Source organism: Panthera leo, chromosome D4, assembly GCF_018350215.1.
Source record: "Panthera leo isolate Ple1 chromosome D4, P.leo_Ple1_pat1.1, whole genome shotgun sequence".
NCBI lineage: Eukaryota > Metazoa > Chordata > Mammalia > Carnivora > Felidae > Panthera > Panthera leo.
Genome location: NC_056691.1, coordinates 16,786,459 through 16,807,932, shown reverse-complemented (window position 1 = coordinate 16,807,932; position 21,474 = coordinate 16,786,459). Strand labels below are relative to the sequence as shown.

Here is a 21,474-nt window from a genome sequence, read left to right as displayed (position 1 = left end):
AAGGTGGTAGATGGAAAGTGATCATCAAAGTCTGACACAGAATTGTTTCATAATATCATGAAGTGATGTGTCTTTTTATGAGTTAATTATAATTATGTCAAGGAAGGTGGACAGCCTCAGCCACTGACTGGCAATGTTTCTGTTTCTAGTAGAGTAACTTAGTCCCATTTACCCGTGAACAACATTGGGGTGGGGATGTCAGCCCCCTGCATGGTCAAAAATCAGTATATAACTTTTGAATCCCCCCAGACTTTACTGATAGCCTTTTGTTGACCAGAAGCCTTATAACATAGTTAATTAACACATACTGTGGATATTATATGTGCTATATACTGAGACTTATAATAAAGCAAGCTGGAGAAAGGAAAAGGTTATTAAGAAAATCTTACGGGAGAGAAACATTTACAGTATTTAGCAAAAAATAGTATTTACTCTTTACTGAGAAAAAAAAACCCACGTGTAAGTGAACTTATGCAGTTCAAACCATGTTGTACAAACTCAGTGTAACAACATGAAACTTTCTTACACTTGCTGGATTAATTTAACAGTCTTGGACTTCATCTAACCTTGATTTTAACCTACAGGTTACTTATTGTCATTTTGATAGACAAAACAGTTGGCAGAGGAGGGGGAGACAACCAGATTCTTTACCCATATGCATATAAATGTAGCAGATTTTTGTAAATGGGTAGAGACATTCTAACCTAGGAGCATATTGAACAGAGTGTCTGTTCCACATGAGTCCTGTTCAAATTCCCATGCCTGTTTATACAACAAATAGGCAAGATCCAATTCTGGTGTTTCTATTTGTTTCTACACACTGCCTCTCCATTAATATTAAGAATTTGGTGTGATAGAGCAGCAAAGTTTTATCACGCGAGCTCCAGTTCATCGAGTTTTCAACACAAGTGGAAGAAAAGCCCCACCTAGTCAGTATCAGCTTCCCGTTAAAGGCAAATTACGATTTTTTTTTTTTTAATGTGCCATACTTATTTACACAGAACTCTACCTGAGTGAGGAGGATCTGAAGAGACTTCACGACTTTGAAGAACAGTGTGTGGAAATATACTTCCACGAGAAGATGGAAAGACTGAATTACAGCTGTGAGGAACGAATCCGGGTCACCTCAGAAAGGTAAGAGATACATGTTTTTTCCAGCCCCCCAAACCTGATTCTACTAAAATGTCCAAAGAAGTAGAAAGATGTATTTTTAAAACCCAGAAGTTTAGATTCTCTAAACATTTTTTTTTGTCAGTGTGTAATATTTATGGAATTGACGTGTATTCCTTGAGGACCTACTATGTGTGTTCCAGACGCTCTTCCATCCACCAGTGATAAATGATGAAGAAGAGACAAGAGTCCCTGCCTTTGTAGGACTTGTGTTCTGGTGTGTGCAGGCAGACCAGTAAGAGGGCGGGGGTGGAGAACACATAAGAAACAAATACAAATATGTAATTCGATGTCAGACAGTTAAATAGAGATGAAGAAAAATAAAGTTGCATAAGGGAATAGAAAATGACGTTGGGGAGGGGTCTGCCAGAGTTGGGGGTTGGGTTGGACTCCTTGGGGTAGTCTGGGGCAGGGAGGTCACTGCGGAGTCGCAGAGGGGGGACCTGAGAGGGGAAGGCCAGGCAGAGACACCCAGGGGGATGGCACACCTGATCGAGGGAACAGCAAATGCAGGTGCCTGAGGCAGCAAGGTGCGTCCATGAGCAGCAGGTAGGACTGGAGAAGGTCGAGGGCTGCGTCCTGGTTGCACTGGGGAGATGAGGACAGGTGAGGTTCTCTTGTTTTGCTTTCGTATGGAGATAACAAAATAAACGCGTGTGGTCCTGGAAATGATTCACCAGCAAGGGAGAAGCTGCAGAAACAGGAGGGAGGAGGTGATTTGCTGAAGTGTGGTCCCCGAGGAACGGTTTACTGCAGGCCCTGGGCATCTCCCTCAAACAGGGCACCCGGAGAGAGTACGGCCAGTGTTCAGGAGGATGCGGGCACACAGCTGTCGAGGCCAGGGGACCATCTGATGGTGCCTGTGGGTATGTGTGATTTGGGGGGTCCGTGCAGGGAGGCCACTGAGAGATTTGAGGAAAGAGAAAATGTATTGGAGAAAGTGAACATATTCAGAAACTGTGGGATCAAAGCCATCATGGCTGTACTGATAATTGTGCATACATGGCATTGTGTTAAAATATGGAAGACTGCATTGTTATGTGCATTAAAAAAAAACAAACAAACAAACACAGAATTGTTTTTATAACCAAAGCAAATTGACAGAAGTTAAAGGCGTTCCTTCATTTTCAAATATACACGGACCTGGCTATAAAATGTTACACCTGGGGCACCTGGGTGACTCAGTCAGTTAAGCATCTGACTTTTGATTTTGGTCCAGGTCACGATCTCACGGTTTGTGGGTTTAAGCCCCGCGTTGAGCTCTGCGCTGACAGCATGAAGCCTGCTTGGGATTCTCTCTCCCTCTCTGTCTGCCCCTCCCTGCTCATTCTCTCTCTCCCTCTCTCAAAAAATAAATAAACAGCTAAAAAATAAAATGTTTGAAAAATATTTTTTTAATGTTTATTGAGAGACAGAGAGAGACAGAACATGAGCGGTGAAGGGGCAGAGAGAGGGGGACACAGAATCCGAAGCAGGCTTCAGGCTGTTAGCAGTCAGCACAGAGCCCGATGCGGGGCTCAGACTCACGAACCGAGAGATCATGACCTGAACTGAAGTCAGACGCTCAACCAACTGAGCCACCCAGATGCCCCAAAATAAAATGTTATACCTAATAATGCATATATTTTTTTTCTGATATCCAAATGGATAGAAAGTGAATCCTTCATTGAATTACACAAAGAACTCTGTAAATGGTTCACTATGGGTATTTCTGCACTTTTTTTTAATGTTTATTAATTTTTTGAGAGATAGAGACAGAGAGTGAGCTGGGGAGGGGCAGAGAGAGGGAGACATAGAATATGAAGCAGGCTCTAGGCCCCGAGCTGTCAGCACAGAGCCCAGCGTGGGGCTAGAACTTACAAACCATGAGATCATGACCTGAGCTGAAGTCAGATGCTCAATCAACTGAGCCACCCAGGTGCCTTTTTCTGCACTTTTCAGTTGATACCATATTATGTAGATATGTACTTAGGTGGCTGATTGAATTTCAGACCAAATTTTATATTGAGAACAAAATATCAAATAGAATTGGGTTTTGAGCCCACAAAATTTTATTTTCCTTAAATAATATCTTTAGGCCAGAGCTTGATGACCCTCTCTTACCTTGTTCCTCTTCTTCACATTCTGCCTCCGTTATCGATATGCTCACTGAATTCCATGGGCCATTCTGGCTCTCGGTCTTCCAGGAGACACATACCCAGATAGGAGTTTATAGAGCCAGGACGAAGGCCTCCGTCTGCCATTTACTAGCTCTATGTAAATTGGGCCAATTTACTCTGGGTCTTTGTTTTCTTATTTGCAAGAGGTACACGAAAATAGATATACCCCTTAGAGGTGTTGAGGGTTACATGAGGTAACACAGATGGACTGTGTGGCAGAGTGCTGGTCAATAGTAAGGATATGATGCAAGTAAAACTAGGCTCTGGGGTGCTCAGATGGCTCAGTTTGGTCAAGCATCTGACTTCAGCTCAGGTCATGATCTCACAGTTTGAGGGTTCAAGCCCCGTGTGGGCATCGATGCTGACAGCTCGGGCCTTGGAGCCTGCTTCAGATTCTGTGTCTCCCTCTCTCGCTGCCCCTGCCCTGCTCACACTCTGTCTCTCTCCGTCTCAAAAATAAATAAACATTTTTAGAAAGGCTCTAAAAAGCTATGAGTGTGATTTCTTTTTAAATACATCTTAACAGGGGCACCTGGGTGGCTCAGTCAGTTGAGCGTCCGACTTCGGCTCAGGTCATGATCTCAGTTTGTGGGTTTGAGTCCCGCGTCGGGCTCTGTGCTGACCTCTTGCTCAGAGCCTGGAGCCTGCTTCAGATTCTGTGTCTCCTTCTCTCTCTGCCCTTGCCCCGCTCATGCTTTGTCTCACTCTGTTTCTCAAAAATAAATAAATGTAAAAAAAAAAAATTAAAAATCTTAACAGAAGACCATGGGGGAGGGGAAGAACAAAAAAGTTAGAGAGGGAGGGTTCTTAAAAACTGAGAACAAACTGAGGGTCGATGGGGGCGTAGGTGGGAGGGAAAAGTGGGTGATGGGCATTGAGGAGGGCACCTGTTGGGATGAGCATTGGGTGTTGTATGGAAACCAATCTGACAATAAATTTCATATTAAAAAAAAATACATCTTTTCTTTTAAACCTTCAAAGGGGAATAAATAGATAAGATGACCTCACTGCCCTAGGCTATGAATGAGGACAAGGTCATGGAGAGTCCCTTACTTTATACTATAAACTAAGGAAGGATTTTTAGGTGGTCGGATATGGGCAGATTTACTTTCTAGGCAGATTCCCTCAGTTACAGTGTGGATTTAAGGTGTCAGAATTGGAAATATGGAGGCCATTTGAGAGACTGATGCAGCAGGAGGTTGAGTCCCAAGGGCTAGCCAAAGTAGCCATGATGGGGTTGAAAGGAGGTGTCTTAGTCTGTTCAGACTGTAGAGTGAAGTACTATAGGCTGGGTGGCTTGTAAGCAGCAGAAAGTTACTGCTTACAGTTCTGGAGGCTGTCCAAGATCGGCGTGCCAGCACGGTGTGGGTGACAGTCCCCTTCTGGGTTGTAGACTCCATGTTGTATCCTCACATGGTGGCGGGGGTGAGGGAGCTCTGTGGGTTCTCTTTTATAAAGCCACGAATTCCATTCATGAGGGTTCCACCTTCCTGACCTAATCACCTCCCAAAGGCCCTACCTACTAATATCATCACTTTGGGGGGTTAGAACGTCAACCTGAATCTCAGGGACACACAAACATCCAGACTGTAGCAGAAGGGATGAACGAAGACACGTTTAGAAAGGGCAGTTGATGAGGGGAGTTAGGGATTGGACATGCAGCCGAGGGAGAAGGTGGAGTCGAGGAGGACTCTCAGATCTGTAGCGGGGGTAATTAGGTGAAAGGTGGCACCATCATGATTGAAAAAAAAAAATGTGCAAAAGACACGGGGAGGGGGGCAAGTGATGAGTTTTAGCTTTGTTGAGTTTTAGCTTTAGCTTTGTCAAGTTTTAGTTTTGTGGATTCTTATGGCACATTTAGCCAGAGATTTCTGGGAGGTTTTAGATGTGAGGGTAGGAAGTCCTGGGGTAAAGATTGAACTGGACAGGGAGATTTGGGAGTCACCTGCCCCTTGTGAGAAAATAAAACCATGACCTAGGAAGTGAGTATGCCCAGGAAGCAAGAAGAGTAAGGAAACTCAGGGGGGTGAGGGTGGTTCCATGAGGGGGGCCCTGACAGCTGTATAATGGACAAGGAATAGGAGCTCATGGAGAAAACGAGCTAGAATCTATCAGAGGAGAATAGGGACAACAAGGAAATGGTAGTGTTGTGAGCCAAATGAATATGGCGTGAAAACCTGAGAAGCAGACACTTATGGACAATTAATTCAATGATGGTGGTGGTGGTGGTGGTGGTGGTGGTGGTGGTGGAAGTAAGCCTAACACTATTAGTCATCATGTACCATTATATGCTTCTTGGTTGTTTCCCTTGAGATTTGCGTAGAGAAGGATTAGAAGCTAGATGGGTATGTGGCTTCTGAAAACTATTCCAGAGGCTTCCATGGGCTCTAGAATTCGATTATGGAGACCCGGGTTTTCAGAACATCATCCACCGATTTTCCCTGTTGACAGAGCTGCCTCAACAGCCCTTGTTTACACGGCTGGCCTTGTTGCGGTAGCCCCTGGGGAGCTTGCCACAGAGGTATGGGAGGGAGGGAAGAATACTTTCCCGAGATAGCCGAGCCAATAGTTTGAAAAGGGAGGGAAATGAGATTAGGAGGGGATTTGCATGGGCCCTTACCCGTAAAGAAGAGATCACCTATCTATCTACTTACAGAATTCAGTGAGTTGTGATACTAGAAAAAGAGAAGTATTAAGGGCTGTTTTATGTCTTCCTTTACTGGAAAACTGGTTATTTTTGACCCTAGTGCTATAAACCAGCACTTCCGTCTCTCTGTTCTATGGGGTACTAGTTAATTGGGTATTTTTCCATATTAAGCATGTTATATTTGGGAAATACTACATTTTATTTTGTTTTTTTTTTTTTTTAAAGTTTTTGTTTAGATTTTGTTTAAAGTTAACATATAAGGTAATATTGGTTTCAGGAGTAGAAATCAGTGATTCATCACTTACGTATAATACCCAGTGCTCATCACAAGTGCCCTCCTTTAATGCCTGTCACCCATTTAGCCCATCCCCTGCCCACCTCCCTTCCAGTAACCCTCAGTAGTTCTCTACAGTTAAAAGTCTCTTATGGTGTGCCTTCCTTTTTTTCTATGTTCATTTGCTTTGATTCTTAAATTTCACACATGAGTGAAATCGTATGGTATTTATCTTTCTCTGATTTATTTGCCATCCACATCATGGCAAATGGCAAAATTTCATTCTTTTTGATGGCTGAGTAATATTTCATTGTATATATATTCAACGTCTTCATTATCTGTCATCGTTTGATGCACATTTGGGCTCCTTCCATAGTTTGGCTATTGTTGATAATGCTGCTGTAAACATCGGGGCACAGCCCCTTCAAATCAGTATTTTTGTATCCTTAGGGTGAATACCTAGTAGTGCAATTGCTGGGTCATAGGGTAGTTCTATTTTTAACTCTTTAGGAACATTCATACTATTTTTCAGAGTGGCTGCACCAGTTTGCATTCCCACCAACTGTGAGAGGGTTCCATTTTCTCCACATCCTTGCCAACGTCTGTATTTCCTGTGTTGTTAACTTTAGCAATTCTGGCAGGTGTGAGGTGGTAGCTCATTGTAGTTTTGACTTGTATTTCCCTGATGATGAGTGATGTTGAGCATCTTTTCATGTGTCTGTTAGCCATCTGGATGTCTTCTTTAGAAAAATGCCTATTCATGTCTTCTGGCCATTTCTTAATTGGATTATTTGTGTTTTGGGTGTTAAGTTTGATAAGTTCTTTGTAGATTTTTGGATATTAACCCTTTGTCAGACATATCATTTGCAAATATCTTCTCCATTCTGTAGGTTGCCTTTTAATTTTATTGATTGTTTCCTTCACTGTGCAGAAGCCTTTTATCTTGAAGTCCCAATAGTTTGTTTTTGCTTTTGCTTCCATTACCTCAGGAGATGTGTCTAATAAGAAGTTGATACGGTTGATGTCAAAGAGGTTGCTGTCTGTTTTCTCCTCTAGGATTTTGATGGTTTCCTGTCTCACATTTACATCTTTCATCCATTTTGAATTCATTTTTGTGTGTGGTGTAAGAAAGTGGTCCAATTTCATTCTTCTGCTTGTTGCCCCAGTCTTCCTGGTGCCATTCGTTGAAGAGACTCTCTTTTTTTCCATTGGATAGTCTTTCCTGCTTTGTCAAAGATTAGATGACTTTATAGCTGTGAGTCCATTCTGGGTTTTCTATTCTGTTCCATTGATCTATGTGTCTGTTGTCGTGCCAGTGCCATCCTGTCTTGATCACTACAGCTTTGTAATGTAGCTTGAAATCTGGAATTATGATGCCTCCAGCTTGGCTTTCTTTTTCAGGATTGCTTTGAGTATTCAGGGTCTTTTGTGGTTCCATACAAATTTTAGGATTGTATGCTTTAGCTCTGTGAGAAATGCCAGTGATGTTTGATAGGAATTGTATTCAATGTGTAGATTGCTTTGGGTAGTATAGACATTTTAGCTATGTTTGTTCTTCCAATCTATGAGCATGGAACATTTTTCCAGTTGTTTGTGTGTTCTTCAGCTTCTTTCATAAGTATTGTATGGTTTTCAGAGTACAGATCTTTTACCTCTGTGGTTAGGTTTCTTCCTAGGTATCTTATGATTTTTGGTGTAATTGTAAATGGGATCCATTCCTTGATTTTTCTTTCTGTTGCTTCATTATTGGTGTATAGAAATGCAACAGACTTCCGTATGTTGATTTCATATCCTGTGTGTCTGCTGAATTCATGTATCAGTTCTAGCAGGGTTTTTTTGGTGGAGTCTTTCAGGTGTCTACATAGAGTATCATGTCATCTGTGAAGAGTGAGAGTTTGACTTCTTCCTTGCCAATTTAGGTGCCTTTTATTTCTTTTTGTTGTCTGATTGCTGAAGTTAGGACTTCCACTACTGTGTTAAATAACAATGGTGAGAGTGGACATCCCTGTCTTGTTCCTGACCATAGAGGAAAAGATCTCGGTTTTTCCCTACTGAGGATATTATTAGCTGTGGGTCTTTGTATATGCCCTTTATGATGCGGAGGTATGTTGCCTCTATCCCTACTTTGCTGAAGGTTTTTATCAAGAATGGATGCTGTATTTTGTCAAATGCTTTTTCTGCATCTATTTACAGAATATTAATGTGGTGTATCCTGCTGACTGACTTATGAATGTTGAACCACCCTTGTGGTCCAGGAATAAATGCCACTTAATTGTGGTGAATAATTCTTTTAATGTACTGTTGGATTCAATTTGCTAGTATCTTATTGAGAATCTTCACCTCTTTATTCTGTAATTCTCCTTTTTTAGTGGGAACTTTGTCTGGTTTTGGAATCAACGTAATGCTGGCCTCATAGAATGATTTTGGAAGTTTTACTTCTATTTCTATTTTTTGGAACAATTTGAGAAGAATAGGTATTAACTCTTCTTCAAATGTTTGGTAGAATTCCTCCGGGAAGCCATGTGGCCTTGGACTTTTGTTTGTTGGGAGATTTTTGATTGTCGATTCAATTTCTTTGCTGGTTTTGGGTCTGTTCAAATGTTCTATTTTTTCCTGTTTCAGTTTTGATAGTTTATGTATTTCTAGGAATTTAGATTGCCCAATTTGTTGGTTCATAGTATTCTCCTATAACTCTTTGTATTTCTGTGGTGTTGGTTGTGATCTCTCCTCTTTCATTCGTGATTTTGTTTATTTGGGTCCTTTCTCTTTTCTTGTGATAAATCTTGCTAGGGGTTTATCAATTTTATTAATTCCTTCAAAGAACCACCAGCTCCTAGTTTTATCCATCTGTTCTACTGGTTATTTTGTTTGTTTGTATGTTTCTATATAATTTATTTCTGCTCAAATATTTATATTTTCCTTCTTCTGGTGGCTTTAGACTTTATTTGCTATTCCTTTTCTGGCTCCTTTACGTGTAAGGTTATGTTGAGTATTAAAATTTAAGACTTTTCTTTATTCTTGAGGAGGACCTGTATTGCCATATAATTCCCTGTTATGACCATTTTTGCTGCATCCCAAAGGATTTGGAGTGTTGTGTTTTCATTTTCGTTTGCTTCCGTGTATTTTTTTTTTTTATTCTTTACTTTCCTGGTTAACCCATTCATTCTTTAGTAGGATGTTCTTTAACTTCCATGTATTTTTGGTCTTTCCAAATTTTTTCTTGTGGTTCATGTTAAGTTTCATAGCATTGTGGTCTTAAAATATGCAAGGTATGATTTCAGTCTTTTTGTACTTGTTGAAGCCTTATTTGTGAGTCAGTATGTGATCTATTCTGGAGAATGTGCCATGGACACTTGGAATGAAATGTCCTGAATATATCTGTTAAGTCCATCTGGTCCAGTGTGTCATTCAAAGCCATTGTTTCCTAGCTGATTTTCTGCTAGATGATCTGTCCATTGCTGTAAGTGGGGTGTTAAAGTCTCCCTAATTTTCCCTTAAGTCCCAAATTTTCCTACCAAGTTTCTGTGGTGAGATCTGCTGCAAGCCTGATTTGTCTTCCCTTGTAGGTTAGGGACTTCTTTTCCCTTGCTGCTCTCAGGATTCTTTCCTTATCTCTGTATTTTACAAATTTTCTTGTATTATTATCAATGAGTTTCTTTATGTTTGTTACTAATTGATTTATGTATTTGGGTTCTTCCAAGTTGGGGCATAAATATTTACAATGGTTAGATCTTCTTGTTGGATAGACCCCTTTATTATGACATAGTATCCTTCCATATCTTTTGTCCAGTCTTTGGTTTAAAATCTAGTTCATCGGATAGAAGTATCACTACTCTAGTTTTCTTTTGACGTCGATTTGCGTGATAAATTGGTTCTCCATCCCCTCACTTTTAATCTGCAGGTGCCTTTAGGTCTAAAATGAGTCTTTTGTAGGCACTTTTTTTAAAATCCATTCTGATACTCTGTCTCTTTTGATTGGAGTGCTTAGCGCATTTACATTCAGAGTGATTATTAATAGATATGAATTTGGTGCCGTTGTATTACCTGTAAAGTTGGTGTTTCTGGAGATGTTCTCTGTTCCTTTCTAGTCTTTGTTGTTTTTTGTCTTTCTTTCCCACTTAGAGTCCTCTTTAATATTTCTTTGAAGTTTATTTTTTTATTTTGAGAGAGAGAGAGAGAGAGAGAGAGAGAGAGAGGGAAGGCATGAGCAGGGTAGGGGCAGGGAAAGAGGTACAGAGAGAATCCCAAGCAGGCTCCATGCAGTCAGTGTAGAGCCCGACATGGGGCTCGATCTCACGAATCGTGAGATCATGACCTGAGCTGAGATCAAGAGTTGGAGGTTTAACCAACAGTCATCCTGGCATCCCCTCCCCACCCCCCGCTTTTATTTCTTGCAGGGCTGGTTTAGTAGTCACAAACTTTTTGTTTTTCTGGGAAACTCTTTTTATGTCTCCTTCTATTCTGAATGACAGCCTTGCTGGATAAAGTATTCTTGGCTGTATATTTTTCCATTCAGCACATTGAATATATCTTGCCACTGCGTTCTAGCCTACCAAGTTTCTGTGGTGAGATCTGCTACAAGCCTGGTTTGTCTTCCCTTGTAGGTTAGGGACTTCTTTTCCTTTGCTGCTTTCAGGATTCTTTCCTTATCTCTGTATTTTACAAATTTTCCTATGAAATATCTTGGTGTTGGCCTGCTTTTGTTGATTTTGATGGGAGTTCTTTTTGCCTCCTAGATTTGGATGTCTGTTTCCTTCCCTGATTTTTTTTTTCCCTCTCTTTTTCTGGGACTGCTATGATACAAATGCGATTATGCTTAATGGAGTCACTGAGTTCCCTAGATCTACATTTGTGATTCAGTATTGTTTTTTCCCTCTTCTTTTCAGCTTCATTATTTTCCATAATTGTATCTTCTCTATCATGTATTCGTTCCTCTGCTTCTTCCATTCTTAGGGTCAGTACATCCAGTCAGTCTGACTAGTGTTTAGGTCTTTTATCTCTGTGGTAAGGGACTCCCTGGTGTTCTCCATGCTTTTCTCAAGGCTGGCTAGTATCCTTATGATTGTTGTTTTAAATTCTGGCTCAAGCATATTCCTTACATCTGTTTTGATTAGATCCCTGGCCATGACCTCTTCTTGTTCTTTCTTTTGGGATGAATTCCTCCATCTTGGCATTTTTGTCTAGGCCTCTGTCTTCTGTGTGTTAGGAAAGCCTGTTATGTTTCCTGCTCCTGAAAATAATGGCTATATTAAGGAGAGGTCATGTACTGCCCAGGGCCTGGGGCGTTAGGAAGTGTTTTTGGCGTATGCTGTGTGCACTCTGCTGTTGTGTTTTGGCTGCTCTTTCCCTCAGGTCAGTCTTCTGCAGAGTTTCTTCTTGTCTGCAGTAGGAAGTATTACCACCTTGTCCATTGTGCTCCAGGTTTTAACTAGGTGTGTTTTGGTCTCCTTGTTAAAAGAAGCTAGATCCTATTTCCCCTGTTGCTGAAACTTTGCAGCACTTTCTGGCAAGTAGACTTGGTGCATGTGGGAGGTTTGTGCTGGTCTTCTGGGGAGGGGCCCGCTGCAGCTCTGCCTCTCGGGCACACTTGCCCTAGCTCGGAAGCACCTGCAGAGTGCAGGGGGCAGGGCTTCACGTAAGCAAGGCTCAAGCCTCCACCGTGGGTTTTGCGTCTCCGAAGTCTGTCCACGCTGATGGGAGGAGTGAACAGTGGCATCAGCCTGCTTTCACCCCAGAGGGGAGTTCGTGCTGCTGCTGTTCAGGAATCCCTCCCAGAAGACTTAACCATCTCCCCTCTTTTATCCCAGGCTTCTGTCAGATCCCTTCCTTCACCCTGTCTGTGTCCGAGCCCATCTGCCCATGTGGCAGCACAGTGCTCCTGTGTTTAATTCAGGCTCGCTGCTTGGGTTTCAGAAATCCAACTGTTAGAGACCCGGCACGGCAGGGACCCACCTTGATAATGGGGGGGGGGGGTGTGTTGCTGCGCCCTGGCAGGTGCCGGTTTGTCCCAGAAGGGCAGTTCCTTGAACATGCAGGGGCTTGGGGTCTGTGGTAAAGTGCAGCAAAAAGGCGGCATCCGGGTCAGGCAGGCATCTCTGCTCGTATGCCGATGAGCAGGGCGGCTCGGTGGTGCCTCCTGGCTCTTTCGTTCCCAGAGAGGCAGTGCTGCCTCTCCCAAATGCACTCGACGAAGGGGGACTTTCTCTCCCAGGGTGACCCAGGGGATACTCAGAAACCACTGTCTGCTTCGGGCCTCTGCCCTCCTCCACAGGAGCACCTCTGTGCCTGCCAGGCTCCACCCTGGCCATGCCACAGACTTCTCAAACTTCAGACTGAGCTCCGCTGCCTTGTAAAGACTTGTGATAATCAGCCTCTCTTGCTTTCCCCGTCAGTGGTTACGGGGACGTGTTTTTTCTGGTGCAATGCCCTGTGTTCTAGTCTCTTTCTCTCTCTTTCTATCTCCTGTCCCTGACCGCAGCTCCCTTCCCTCTGCAGCGCTGGCAATTCTTCTCTCCCCCAAATCGTGTCTCTGTACCTCCTGCCTTCCATGATGTGGCCTCTTTTGCTCCTCAGATAGATTTCCTGGGTGTTCAGAATGATTTGATATTTAGCTAGCTGCATTTGAGGGACAAGGCAAGCACAGGGTCCTTCCTACGACGCCACCATCTTACCTGGAAGGGCTGCATTTTAAAACAAGCCACATGGCGACTCAGTAGAGTTACCACTTAAGCAGGTCCTGTCAGTATTGTGCTGTGAAACCTTACTGAGGAACATCTGTGAATACCTCCCAGCGTGGGAAACTTTGGTGTAATTTGTTTAACCCTTCCTAGGCCTCAAAGGCCCCCGTGAGAACTTTGTCTAGATCCCCGATGAGTTGCCCAGAGGTGCCAGAGTGCAGGGGTTAATGCCACTGGATGTGGAGTCAGACCGTCTGGGTTTGAAGCCTCCCTCTATCCCCAACCATTTGACCGGCTCCACCTCTTTTATGAAAAGGATAAAAGTAATGCCTACATTATAGGGTTGTTATGCAGATTAAATAAAATAATTATGTAGAGTCTTTGTAAAGTGCCTGGCACATAGTGAGCACTCGGTAAATATTACGATTATCATGATGGCTATAATTATACTTCTTATAACCTTATTTTATTAAAACATCTTGTTCAAAGACCCACAGTTAAACAATAACCATACCGGCCTTCCCTTGGGGAAGGAAAAAAAGAAAAAGTTAGAGAGGGAGAGAGCCAAACCATAAGAGACTTTTAAAAACTGAGAAGAAACTGAGGGTTGATGGGGGGTGGGAGGCAGGGGAGGGTGGGTGATGGGCACTGAGGAGGGCACCTGTTGGGATGAGCACTGGGTGTTGTATGGGAAAAAGTTTGGCAATGAATTTTATATTAAAAACAAAACCTTGCACAGGGGAAACTAAACTTATAAGAATTTATGTTACATGTAAGAACGACTGAAAGTTTAGATTAAATTAATGCAGTTGGTGGCTGAGGAATATAATCAAAATATGTTTCACAGGACATAATGCTTTGAAATAAACAGTGCCCATAAAAGCAAGAGGACCCGACGTGAGGGTGACCAGGTTATTTGTCTAACAGGTCTCTATTGTAGCGTGTTACCTGTCGCCGTGAATGGTTGCTGGCTTCTATTGTATCCGTTCGATGGGACTGCTGCTAATGGAACTTAATGAGCCTCCATTACTGCTGTTCAGACTGTACTGTTTTTGAATCAGATGAAACAGTGCGCTAGATGGAGAGGCTCTAATTAAGCATATTTGGAAAGGGATATACATATATTTTGTGCTCTTTCCGTCATCATCCCTGCCAATTCTAGTTTTGCAGGCTCCAGAGGGTCAGGAAGCATTTATGAAGCCTCTATTGAGTTACAGAAGTTGAATTCTATAGCAGAAGTAAGAAAGAGAGGGGTCCACCCACATGTAACAAACACAGAAAATACCACCCTCTTTATTGTTTAATTCCTATCTGCTAAGCTCCCAGAAAGAAGTGGAGGATGTCTCGATCCATGTGACTTGAGGTGTATTCTAGAGAGGGAAAGTCTCACACTATTTTGGCAAGTGCTTGTTGCACCCGAATGCTAAATTCTCCATAGTATAATCACTCCTTCTTCCAGTCCCCACATAAGACTGGGGATCATTTTTTTTTTTAAGTTTATTTATTTATTTTGAGAAGGAGAGAGAGAAAGATGCAGGGAGAGAGAGAGAGAGAGAGAGAGAGAATCCCAGGCAGGCTCTGTGCTGATAGCAGGTGCAGGGATTGATCTCATGAATCATGAGATCATGACCTGAGCTGAGATCAAGAGTCAGATGCTTAACTGGCTGAGCCACCCAGGTGTCCCTCCTGGGGATCATTTTTAATTCATGCATATGGTCGTGTCAGCCATGAAATTGGATAAGATTCCCTCCCTTGCTGGTTTTTTTTTTTTTTCTTTAACTTTATTGACTGATTGAGATCAAGAGAGAGAGAGATTGATTATGAGTGAGTCAGGGAAGGGCAGAGGGAGAGAGAGAATCTTAAGCAGGCTCCATGCCCAGTATGGAGGCTGACATGGGACTCGATCTCATGACCATGAGATCATGACCTAAGCCAATATCAGGGGTCAGACACTTAGCCAACTGAGCCACTCAGGCACCACTATTTTATTTCTGTTTATCAAAGATTTTCATTATAGAGAATTTGCTCAGAATATTCGCTTATCCAAATAAAAGAATAAAACAGGGAAAGAAAAGAAAGAAAATATGTCATAAGCCAGAGCCCACTCTGAAAATGTTGTTCTTTTTTCCATTTTGTCATATATGTATGTATGTATGTATGTGTATATGTACTTTTTTTTTTTTTTAGTTAAAATTATACAAGTTTGGGGGCACCTGGGTGGCTCAGTCAGTTAAGTGACCGACTTCGGCTCAGGTCATGATCTTGCAATTCGAGGGAGCCTCACATCGGGCTCTGTGCTGACAGCTCGGAGCCCGGAGCCTGCTTCCGATTCTGGGTCTCCCTCTCTCTCTGCCCCTCCCCCACTTGCACTCTGTCTCTCAAAAACAAAGAAACTTAAAATAAATAAGTAAATAAGTAAGTAAATAAATAAATAAAATGATACAAGTTTGTATTTTACTCCCTTCCCCCCTTACACATCCAAAACGTTTCTTCAATAAGTAAAAACATTATGTATAAACATAATTTTACATTTACTTTTGCTTGACTTACAAAGTGTTTATATCAAATTTAAAAGTGTACAACAGAACATAACAACATCCCATCCCCATGCCTACCATCAGAAATAGCCAAAGGAAATTACTGTTAACAATGTAAACATGATTTTAACGGCTGCATGATATTCTATCTCGTAATGTAGAGAATATCTCTATCACCTTTAGCATAGTGAAATTATAGCCTCTTTATGTACATTGCCTAATTGAACGGCCCAGTGTGGCATCCTTGTCCCCATAGAGTTATTTTAATCATTTGCGAGGCTAAAAAAATGTTGTTACAGTGTAGATGAGCTCATCGTTGTTTTCATTTCCATTTCTCTGCATACCTAATGAGTGTGAATATTTTACCATATTTCCTTATCTTTTATATTTTGTCTTTTGTGAATTGTCTGTTCACATCCTTTGGGTTCTTCTTAATTTTTTCTCCATAACAATTCATAAAAGTTTTGATTTATCGAAGGATACAAACACCTCATCATATTTGTTAGAATAATCTCCAACTTACCATTTATTTTGAAGTGTTATATTTTTATGTGTAGGAGTTTATTTTTTGTAACCAAGTCTGATACATTTTGTAATTTATTGTATTAATTGTTAAGCTTAGAAAGATGGAAGTAGTTTCCTAAGCTGCCATAATGAAGTACCAAAAATTGGGTGTCTTATAACAGCAGAAATTTGTTGTCTCACCATTCTGGAGGTTACAAGTCCAAAATCAAGAAGTTGGTAGGGGTAGGGCCATGCTTGCTCTGATGCCTCTAGTGGAGAATCCTTCCTTGCCTCTTCTGGCTTCTGGTGTTTACTGTCAATCCTTGGTATTCCTGGGCTTGTAGATGCATCACTGAAGTCCTAGGGTGGCTTTCTCCCTGTGTATATTCACATCATCTTCTCACTGTGTCCAGATTTCCCTTTTATACGGATACCAGCCATAGTGGCTTAGGGCCTACCGTAATGACCTCAATTCAACTTGATTATCTCTGTAAAGACCATGTTTCCAAATGAAGTCCCAACCTACAAGTTACTGGGACATTAGGACATCAACATATCTCTTTCTGGGGGCACAGAGTAAAACCCATCCCCATTTGGAGGTATTTATAAATATACAGATAATATTAACCAACATTTCCTTCATTCGTTCTGTCTCTAAGTCAATTAATACATTTAATTAGATTCGATTTGCAATTTACTTTTGACTCTTCCAGCTGAAAATGTCTTGTGCTGCTTTTACATGAATCCACGGCTAGACATCATAATGTTGGGTTAAAGTTTTCAAAATAATTTTAAAAATTTGGCTGAGGCTTTCTCTGAATGTAGGTCTCTTAGAATGGGTTTTGCTTGCAGCTTGGGAAGCCTATTTGAACTCTAGACTTGGATTTTCGTTGTTGTTGTTTAAGATCTATAATTTTTTTTTTTTTTCTAATTACATACTTGATTATTCTGTTCCTCTCATTCTGGCTTCTTCCTCAAGATCTTTTTTCTGTATCCGAAGTAACATAGGGCTTGTCAGTAGGAGATATTCAGATGTTTGTCATGCAAATTAATGAATATATTAATGAATACAATAGGGCTGATGGATAGAACAATTGGAGGGATAACTAGCTGGAAATGTGGTTCTGAAATGTTAGAAATAAGGGCTAGAAATACAGATTTGTAGTGTTTCCTCATTGGGGAGCTAGTGGGAATTATAGGAGGGGGGGAGATCACCTGGGATGAGAAGGCAGAAGACTCACCTAACTTGGGGAAGCAGCTTAGGCTGAGGAGCCTCCTAAGGCTGGAAGTAGGATGGGAGAAGAACAAGGAAAGTTCTTCTTAGCTTAATGCGTTTATTGGTTTTCTCCATCCCTTTACCATCAGGGTTACAGAGATGTACTTCCAGCTGAAAGAAATGAATGAAAAAGTGTCTTTTATAAAGGACTCCTTACTGTCCTTGGACAGCCAAGTGGGGCACCTGCAGGACCTCTCTGCCCTAACGGTGGATACCCTAAAAGTCCTTTCTGCTGTTGACACCTTACAAGAGGATGAGGCTCTCCTGGCCAACAGAAAGCATTCTACTTGCAGAAAACTTCCCCACAGCTGGAGCAATGTCATCTGTGCAGGGGTTCTAGGCAGCATGGAGATCTCTGGGGAGAAGAAATATCAGTATTATAGCATGCCTCCTTCTTTGCTGCGGAGCCTGGCCAGAGGTCAGCATACCCTGAGAGTACAGAGGGGACCCCTTCTTGAGATTACAGACATTCAGGGAAAGGCTTCAAATGTAAGAGATGAGCAGGAAAAGCAAGACACGGAAACTAGTGTAGTTGCTTCTGGAGTGTCCCTTTACACACAAACACACCCAAAGCATGGCCAGTTTCTTCTGGTCCCCTCTTATCTAAAGCAAGTTCCTTTTTCTGAGGAAATTGACTTGCCCCTGTTCAGACCATCTATGGAAGCAGGTATAGATGTGATGGCAACTGAACAGGTCGCCCAGAATGAGGTCCCTGTTCATCTGACTTGGCAGACCCCAGGTATCTCAGCTCAGGGCTCAGTGGCTGAACCCAAGGAACAGTACGAGTCAATTGCTCACACACCAGCCAGAGAAGACAAGGGGGAGCAAGTTCCACCCACTTTGATTTGCACACCAGCACCCACGCAAGTGACCCCCCTCCCTTCTCAAGCCGAGAGCATGCCAGTTGGAGGTGGATATGTGAACTGGGCATTTTCAGAAGGTGATGAAACTGGTGTGTTTAGCATCAAGAAAAAATGGCAAACCTGCTTGGCCTCCACTTGTAGCGGTGAGGAGAATGACCAGTGCCAGAAGCAGATCCGGGCCAGATCCCTGTCTGATAACTCATCAAGCTTGGCCCAGAGTAGCGATTGCTCAGAAGTGGGACCATGGCTGCCGCCAAACACATCCTTTTGGATCAATCCTTTCCGCAGAGATAGGCCCTTCACTCGGAGTCATAGTTTGAGATTCCACAAGGAGGAGAAACTGAAGATCTGTAGGATTAAAAGTAAGAAGTGATTTTATTTTTGTTAAAAAATAAACTATTAAATTCTATGCATGGCTATTATGTTTTAAAGGTCAATGATCTTTAACTACATTCTCATGCTCCCCATTCTCAGCTGTCTGTAAAACCAAATGGCTCCCTGTACAATCTTCGTAAACTTTTTCATGCAAATGCTTTCCTTTACAGATCTTTCAAGATCCTCAGAGATCAGGCAGTCAGCATGGATCAGGACAAAAATGCTAATCAAGGATAGGAGGTTGTCAAAGAAAAAGAAGAAAACACAAGGGCTACAGGTGCCAGTAAGTGTCTTTCATGTTATTGGCAGTAGAGGTAGTAGCCTATCTTTTTTTGGTTTCTCTTTATTGTAAAGTGCCAGGCACGCGAGAAAATAGCACTGTACTGGAAGGAGTGAAGATTTAAGAGTCATCAGAGTGGAAATGCCACAGCTCATTTATCAGCTCACATGCTGAAGGACACTTGTGTTATTTTCAGTTTTTGGCTATTCCAAACAAAGCTGTTATGAACATTTGTGCACAAGTCTTTGTGTGGACATATGTCTCAGTTTCTCTTTGGTAAATATTTAGGAGTGGAATGTCAGAGTCATATGGTGAGTATTTGTTTAATTTTAGAAGAAACTTCCAAACTGCTTTTCCAAGTGGCTGTGCCATTTTACATTCTCACCAGTTTCTGAGGAGTAGTTTATGAGTGTTTCGGTGGGGCACATTCTCACCAATCCTTAGTATGCTCCGTCTTTTTAATTTTAGCCGTCGTGGTGGCTGTGTAATGGTATCTCACAGTGATTTCATTTGCATTTCTGTGGCGACTAGTGCTGCAAAGTATCTTTCCACATGCTTATTTGACATCCATATGTCTTTTTTGGTCACCTGTCTGTTTAAATATGCTACTTAAAAAATTGGATTGTTGAGGGGCACCTGGCTGGCTCAGTCAGTAGAGCATGCAACTCTTGATGTTGGGGGGTCATGAGTTCAAGCCCCACCTTGGGCGTAGAGTTCACTGAAAAAAAATTGGGTTGTCTTATTATTAAGTTGTCAGAGTTTTTTTCTAGATATAAGCCCCTTGTTGGATATATGTTTTATAAATATTTTCTCTTGGTGGCTTGCCTTTTGCTTTTTCATAAATGTACTTTGAAGTGCATACATTTTTTATTTTAATGAAGTCTCTTGCTTGTTTTTTTCAGTCTATATTTTTTGCATCATGTTTAAGAAAATTTGCAAAACCCAAGATCACTAAGATTTTCTCTCATGTTTTCTTCTAGAAGTTTCATAGTTTTTGCTCTTATATTAAGTTCTAGCCCACTTTGAGTTAATTTTTGTATATGGTGATAGGTTAGGATTGAGGTTCCTCCCTTTTTTCTTTTTTCTCCCCCCCTTTCTTTCTTTGTCTCTTCTTTCTTCCCTTCCTTCCTTGAATACGAATATCAATTTTTTCTAGTATTTTCGGGTAAAAAGATTATATTTTTCCTATTGGGTTGCCTTGGCACCTTTGTCAAAAATTAATTGGCCATGTGTGTTCATAATATGTGTAGATCTATTTCTGGATATATTCTGTTCCATTTACCTATATGTCTATCTTTATGATAAAATTACAGTATATTGAATACTATAATTTTATATTAAATATTGAAATCACATAGTATAGGTCTGCTGAAGTTTTTCTTCCTTTTCAAAGGTTTTGTTTGTTTGTTTGTTGGCTATTCTAGTTTCTTTGTATTTCCACATATACTTAGAATCAGCTTGACAATTTTTACAGAGAAACTTGTTGGGGAGAGTAGAATTCTGTGAATCATCTTGGGGAGAATTGGCATCTTAACAGTAATGACTTTTCTGATCTATGAGCATGATATGTCTATTTATTTAGATATTCCTTAATCTCTCTCGGCAGCATTTTGTAGTTTTGGGTGTACAGTTCTTGCACATATTTTAAAAAATGTATCCATAAGTACTTAATATTTTTTACTTTATTATTAATGAAATTATAAAAAAATAATTTCTGATTATTTGGTGGTGGTATATACAAATATACTTTTAAAATATTTATTTTATCTTACAATCTTGCTAAGCTTATTAATTTGAGTAGATTTGTTGCTTCTGCAGACTTTTCTATATAAATGATCACGTTACGTACAAATGAAGATTGTTTTACTTTTCTTTCAAATCAGGATGTGTTTTATTTATTTTTCGTGCCTTATTACACTGGCTAGAATCTCTAGTTATAGACTGAATAAAAGTGGTAAAAAAAGAGTCCATTCCTTGTCAATGCTCTTAGGGGGAAAACATTTGGCTTTTATTAGTACATACAGTGTTAGCTGTAGCTTTTTATGTAGATGCCCTTTATCAAGTTAAAGAATTCCCTTCTGTACCTTGTTTTCTGAGAATTTTTATGTTAGTAGATCTCAGCGTTTGTCAAGTGCTTTTTCTGCACCTATTTATTTAAACAAATGGTTTTTCCTTCTTATTATGTTACTATAATTAATTGTATTGTTTAGTTTTATAACATAGAATTACTATTTAGAATATTAAATCAACCTGGCTGCGATGAACCCTGCTTGATCATGATGTATTATCTTTTTTGTATGCTATATTTTGCTAAAATCTTAATAAGATTTTCTTGCATCTGTATTCTTGAAGAATATTTGTCTCTAGGTCTCTTTTCTTGTAATGTCTTTGGTTTTGGTATCAGGGTGATGCTGGGCTTACTGACTGAGTTGGGAAGTATTCTCTCTTCAGTTTTCTAGGTGAGTTTGTATAGAGTTGATACTATTTCAACTTTTATTATTTGGTAGAATTAACCAATGAAACCGTCTTTGTGGGAAAGATTTTAGCTACAAATTCAATTTCTGTAATAGAGGGCTATTCAGGCTATCTGATTCATCTGGAGTTTGCTTTATTTGTTTGTCTCTTTCAAGGAATTTGTCCATTTCATCTAAGTTGTTGAATTTATTGGCATTATAGTATTATAATATTCTTTTATTATCCCTTTATTGTCTA

General features: G+C 40.9%; 1 protein-coding gene across 1 annotated transcript in view; it reads left to right on the top strand.

Annotated features, from left to right (window-relative positions):
* TRPM6 (transient receptor potential cation channel subfamily M member 6) overlaps window positions 1–21,474 on the top strand; it is a 201,257-nt gene that overhangs the window by 146,401 nt on the left and 33,382 nt on the right. Inside the window, exons 29-31 of the mRNA XM_042912014.1 lie at window positions 1,002–1,134; window positions 17,334–18,469; window positions 18,653–18,765. Coding sequence (XP_042767948.1) covers window positions 1,002–1,134; window positions 17,334–18,469; window positions 18,653–18,765 — 1,382 coding nt within the window. The remainder of the gene's footprint in view (window positions 1–1,001; window positions 1,135–17,333; window positions 18,470–18,652; window positions 18,766–21,474) is intronic.